This window comes from Hesperophylax consimilis, chromosome 9 (assembly GCF_061612785.1).
Source record: "Hesperophylax consimilis isolate HC1 chromosome 9, BYU_Hcon_1.0, whole genome shotgun sequence".
Lineage (NCBI taxonomy): Eukaryota > Metazoa > Arthropoda > Insecta > Trichoptera > Limnephilidae > Hesperophylax > Hesperophylax consimilis.
Window position 1 is genome coordinate 40,607,431 of NC_142844.1, and position 6,851 is coordinate 40,614,281.

Consider the following 6,851-nt stretch of genomic DNA (forward strand, 5'->3'; position numbering starts at 1 on the left):
ATTAGTTAACCAGATAAACAGTTACATCGTGCGATTTGAGGAATAACTTTTTGCTTTGTTATTTTGCAGGGAAGCTTGCATTTAATGATATGCGAAGCGAGGCGACGGAGAGTTGCTTTATGAAATTATTCGTCGGTGGTGTTACATTTGTAATTGTAATAATTATATATGAGAGGGCAAATCTATATATCGACGGTTCTTCTTTTTTCTTTGATTGTCATAAGATTGTGATCTACCATATATCTTACCTATGGTTTTATAACACACTGCTTTAAATCTTGAGGTCTTTTTCACTGTATTATTTGTTTATTTTTTAACGTCCATAGTTTTATAATTAAATAATATTATTTATAAACTATACGGATATAAAAAATTAAAACAAATATATTTTTTACTTGCTACAGGTGCACGTTCGAGTAGGTTTACAATCTTAGTGTAAATTAATCATTAAGGTTGTTCTCAGAGTCCCTATACAAGCACTATAGAGTCTACGTTAAACAAATTTCAAGTGCGAAAAAGATGTTCGACATTTTTACACAAAAATAATTTTAACTCATCTCTCAAAGTATTTTTTATGCGCTAAATTCTTCAAAAAAGTCTTACAAATAAGTAAAATAATACACCATTTGGACTAAAAAACTTAAAAAACATTGTAACTTTAATATAAAATAACCCACCCGATAATACAAGACTATTAAAAAACATTTAAAAAATGTATCATCTTGACTAAACATTGGATCACAAACGAAGATCATATTAATTAGTCGACTCACAGTACTGACCAGATTAAATTCTGTCAAATGTGCTTCTAATTTATCTTCCTTTTTCTAAAAATGTACATACCAAAATCAAATATATCGACAAATGTCCATTTCATTATTTAAAACTAGTTAGTCTCTAAAAAGGACATCCCGAGTGATACAGGCAGACTAAACTCTACTTATGTGGATGTACCTAATAAACAAAATAAGTAAACCATTCCTTGTAAACATAAGTTGTTCTTCTCTCTATTACTTAATTAAGTTTGAACGCAAGTTTGTTCGGCTACGCAGTCCCCCTTGTTGTTCCTCAAGTACCCCTTTCTACAGATGCAGCCGGGGTAGCAACCGCCCACATAATCGCAGCGAGACAGTAGGTCCAACTCCTCGCAGGTATTCTGGCAGCCATGGTTGTCGCATGCGCTGAACTCGGCGTTGTCCTGACAGGGAGTCTCCAGTTTTTCTAAAAGAATAGACAACTAATCAAAAAATATATAATAATGGTAATAATATTTGGATGATTTGAATAGCGCCGTTTTTGAGAAAAATCACCTCAAGGGCGCTGTACAAATATATTTAGGAGAGTCGACCATCAAAGAGGCTTCCCAGCCTTTTCAATCTCTTTTCCCTATCCAAATCCTTTCAGCATCATAAAAAACCCTATTTGGGGATGCCGTAGTCCCACAGTCTCAGGGCAAACGGGACTCTTGTGCGGTACCTAAATAATAAAAGTTTTAAAAAACGGCTGGTGAAATAATTTTTTCCATAAAACAAGTGAAAAAAAAACAGAAATAACAAGACGCCATTTTTTCTAGTTTTTTAAAATTTTATTTTATGTTTAAAATCTCCACACCTCGCAATCTCCACATCTCGCGATCTCCACACCACGTGATTCATTCAGATGTATATTCCCCTGTAAACAAGGAAATAAGTTATGACTTATAAGCCACAATTAATATATGAATTTCTTATTCATGAAATAATTATTATTAACCGTATAAATAAGGATTAAAGACCAAAAAAGACGATTTTACAAAAAAAATATCTTTAAAAAATATATAGTGCACATATTATACACAACTGTTTCTCATAATTATACATTTCATAATGCCTAATTTGTATTACTGCTTCTACTTTAATAAGTATATAGCTTTATTTTTTAAATTTAACAGGAGTTGTTTTAAAGTCATTCAACTTCATTTAATTATGTTTATTTTCATTATAGTCCGATTTATTTACAAACTGCACGGGTAAGCACGCTGTGTTGCCCACGTCACCAAATAATGTTTAAAAAAAATACTGCTAAATGTATCAAAAAAAATTCCGTATAATTATAGCACCGTATAAAAAGAACTAATGCTAGAAGGTCGTTGAAAAAAATGTGAAATGTAATTGCATAATAAAATTGAGACTTGACTACGCATGAAGAACCGCTACTTTGAAACGGAGACTTGCAACCTGGGTACCTGTTAGTCGCATGTCTATAATATTAATTCTCCTTGGTCTACTAGCTCTTGGCTCGTAAGTACCTACATAAGAACATAAGTAGTCATCTTGCGTCAGCGCATGTAGTCATATTTACTTTATTTTTTTTGCTAATTTGTTGGGGGGTTAATTATTGGGGCAGAAGCCTCACAATGTGCGTCAGTGTTAGTTATAGGAGGGCACTTATGGTACATTGTTTTGGCAAGCTCAAGTTGTTAAGTTCGTGTACGCCTGGGCTCTCAGGAATGCGTGGCTCAAACCGTAGTCGGTTGGAGGTTCTTTCAATGGTACACCGGCAAAACACATATAATGAAGGATAACACCATATTGTCTGTAATCACATAGTTATGGACAATGGAAATGACCTAGCTCTCTCTTTCTGTATGAGTTTGTTAGAGATCACTGGATCTCTGATGGCAGTTTTGGTTTTCGAACGGTTTTCACCAGCTTTTCTCGCGACACAAACAGTGTGGTGAAACGGTGTTGGGCTGGTTTGACTTAATCCGCGAACGTGGGAGAGTCGCCATTTTCAGAAAAAAACGCCATTCAAAACAAAACGGCACGAGCTCTCGAGCGGGCAGGGAGCGGGGCCAGGATTGCGTTGTTGGCCCGCGGCGCCACCCGCAGTCGGTTTGTGTATTTATGCTTTCGGCGATATTCAAATCTATTGGTTGACCCTAAATACATTACATAACAAATGTTTCACTGAAGTAAATAATATATTATGTAAAAAGTATGGGTAAATAATAATAATTTCTTATATTTATCATTGAACTAGTGTGAACCCGAATATGATCATACTCATAAATAATTAACTATCTTGCGTTGCCCGGGCTTTACGCACAGTTTTCGAAATCAAATAATATATACACAGTAATTTTCCTCTTATTTTTAACGTAAAGTGTGTTTCATCAAGAAGTATTGCAATACTGCTTTAAGTAGTGGAAAAGTGGATGGGGTGGTTTTTCGAAATCTGATGTAGACAGTGACCTTCCTCTTGTTTTAAAGGTCAAGTGTGTAAAATTTCAATAATCTCGTAATAAAACTTTAGATTTGTGCAAAAATTAAATCCACGCCGCCGGCAACAGACTCCCTTCGATAAATAGATAATATGTGTATTGTGCCTATAGAGATATGTATAGATAATCATTTGAAAAAATGCGGTTTTAATTATTTATGTTGGTTTACTGCCCTAAAGAAGGCATCGTGGTATTATATACTAGTTGACACAAACGATCCGTTGCCCGGAATTGCGTTGTATCCAATAAAACTTGATCTAATACTAAAATAATTACTGAATTGTATATAAAATTGTTATGAAACATATCTGCTATCGTTTTTTCCATCTTTCTCAGAACAGGACTATTTTTGTACATAATTTTATTCTGGGCAAGGGCTTAAATAAACAAAAACAAAAAATGAATTTCAGTTTTTGACAACTTCTTTTCTTATCTGTTGGCCCTGACGTTTTTTTGCTATATTCTTTAGAATGATCTGTTGCGATGTCTGAAGACGTCCGCCGCCGCAGGGTTAAATCAATCGTTTACAATCCGTTCATAAAATTTTTGAGCGAATACGAAAAAGACAGAAGATACTAGAACATAAAATATCTTCCCATAGACATTTCCCGAACGCATGTTTCTTTCTTATTGTAAAACTATTATGGTATTGGTGGTTGTTTAACGATTTTGTAAATATTTATTATTATTTTTAAAAGCTACTAATAATTTATTTTTTCTATAAGATTTATGTTTCTATAAATTTATGAGTATTAAAATGTAAATATGTGCATATAAGTAAATTATATTTTAGTACTAACGTTTTACTTTGCGTTAACTCGCGTTTTAATGTACGCGTACAAATAAAATTTTATGTATTTTAAATTATTTACATTTTTATTTATTTCATCTCACTATACATAAATGATGTTTTTTCTCATAAAAATCAACCTCACTTGGACTAAGCCTGGATCGGGGTTAACAATTTACATTTAAGTGAAGCAACCATAGAGTAATCACAAAAATAATGTAATACTACATACAAACACAAAATATTTCAAAAGGAAGGAAAAAAAATTTATTTGTTACCAGATAGTAATTTGACAGTATATTTTAACAATATTTGAACCATAACTACGTTTTAATCATTATTCCCAATAAGAAACAAGTAAATAATACAGGGAGTAGAAGAGCATTCTTTATGGATTGGTTTAGGTACCAGTTGGATCTTGAAAAGGGGACTGGAGACTTTTAAAACTAGTCCTAATGCGAGGTATAATAATTTCTCTTACACATTATATATTATGCATAGTATAAAAACCCTGTTACCTGATGGTGGTGTAACGTTGAGCTTCAGCTCAGCATTCCCCATGTCTCCAAAAGATGTAGCAAACTCAACACAGATCATCAAAATCACAGACAAAAACACCTGTCTCACCATCGTAAGCAAGTGTTATTTCCACTTTTGTATTAATATTTAAAATATCTATTTATTAGCACCCTTCCGAGAACTGTTTCATATTCGACTTCAGATCAGTGAATAATCGATAATAACATTGTAGATGCTTTTTATATGGCAACAAACATCCATTTTAGACTTAATTATGTTATATAACTATTAGAATAACAGATTGCATCACATACGGAAAAACACACAATTCTATGAAGTTTTATTATTTTAAGTAGGGGAGAAGTGGCATGGAGGAACCACTTTTTTTTTAAACCGTCATAATATGTATTTTTATACAACCGACTAAGACGTATTTAAAAACCGTTTTACCAAAAATATCCGCACTTACCTAGTTAAAAAAACAGTAATATTTGAATGTTTTAAAAATATACAAATCTGGCTCTTTCATCACCGGATAACCGGTATGTAATGAAAGGGCCACATGAAGTATTGAAGTAGCCCAGTAGATGGTAATTATAAATGCCGGTTTTGCTTGGCTCAACCTCCAAACAATCGGTATTGGCACAAACTTCTTGCCTCATTTACATTCATATATCGTCTCATAAATACTCTTCAATTATTCTAGCTCTTGACATGGCTCAACTAAAGTATCGGATTTACTTGATAATGCCATGTCTTCCTCGGGCGTCCCCGACTTCTACTACCATTCACATTTGCGTAATTTATTCTCCTTACACTTCTTTCTTCGTTCAATCGCTCTTCATGCCCAAACCATCTATGCGTCCATTTCTTAATCTTACTCATTGCATTTACATCAAAAAGTTAAATAGTTACAACCAGAAATTTACTGTTTGAGAAAAAGAGTTAAAGTTACTCAGGGAAAAATTGCATACGCATACCTTTAATTTTTTATCACTGACTGTCAAATGATAGTGGATGATCTATGGGTAGTACTGCGGCCTTAAGCCCGTTGTCGATACTGCCAATTTCGCATGGTAGCTACCTTCAAAATCCGGCTTCTCCATACCACTTCTCCTCTGCTTGGTAAATCATTGGCTTTATGTTAGGATAAGTTAATATACTGATCACTCAAGTTCTTTATTTACATCGCTCATGATGCTTCTAAAGTGAACAATGTTTTTTGTCCTTTGTAAGATTTTTTATTATTATTTTCTCGCTTATATACGAATTGTGCGCTGTTTTTATGGTAATCATCATCACTTGAGGCCCTCCAATAATAATATTCTTTGTCACTGCAAGTAGGTAGGTACATATTAAAAATGAATATTCTATACTAATAATAATTCTAAAAGTAATTATTGTTTTTGTGTATCCATTATTCTCAAGGTGGCGCTGAACAAACTAACAGCTTTTTTGTTTGCATTATGGTAAATTTTTATAACCCAGTTGATTGAACCCTTTTAGGAGAGATAATGATTATTGGTGACATTTTATTTTTATTATCTTACTTGAGTCTTGAGACGAGCCATCAAACAAATCTAACATTATTGTAAACATTTTATAGAATCATTTTAATGGCACTATTTTTCTCAAATATCTCCTGAAAAAAAGAGTAACCGTTCAATTGACCCATCGGACGGTTTACCGGGAGTACTCGTAGAACGAATACGGCTCATCAAAAAGAACTGGCTCAATTGTGTGGCTCGTTCACGAATGTATCATCGCTATTACACACCAATACATTGTTTTCTCTCACCTCTTCTATCTGATAAGCCTATTGTATTTGAACTCATTCGTTGCATAGCAACAACCCATTTTACTCTGGACCTAGATGTCACTGGTTCAAACCTCGGCAAGGAAGATATTTATATTTTTATTCTTGTATGAGTTTATTCATATATTTAAGTAATTTAATTACTTTTTAATACTGCATCAAAAATTTACCCAGTAAATTAGACAAAATTTAATCTAAATATTGGAAATAACTGAATAACTGGAGCGATGCAATCGTCGCCCATCAATTTCCATCAAGTAAAATGTTCTGATCCTCCTCTTTATTTAAGGCGTCAACTGTTTGCTGAAAATTTAAATATTTAAATTCTAAATGTCATTAGGTTATCCCCAGAATCTCGTTGTTCAACGACTCAACACATTCATCTACTACAATCAGAGCACGAACTAAACCTCGTCTTGTCACCTGTAAAATGTTCCGTCTCTCACAGATCTTAAAATTATCCA

The 6,851-nt window shown here is 33.3% G+C and overlaps 1 protein-coding gene across 1 annotated transcript; it reads right to left on the reverse strand.

Annotated features, from left to right (window-relative positions):
- Nucleotides 1–722: 722 nt before the first annotated feature.
- On the reverse strand, nucleotides 723–4,662 carry LOC149421346 (venom peptide CtAPI-like). The gene is made up of 2 exons (XM_089635482.1): nucleotides 4,571–4,662; nucleotides 723–1,221 (listed from the first exon to the last, which is right to left on the reverse strand). Exons 1-2 carry the CDS (start codon nucleotides 4,647–4,649, stop codon nucleotides 1,019–1,021), a joined length of 282 nt encoding a protein of 93 aa, XP_089491608.1. The 5' UTR covers nucleotides 4,650–4,662; the 3' UTR covers nucleotides 723–1,018.
- Between the last annotated feature and the right edge of the window lie 2,189 nt (nucleotides 4,663–6,851).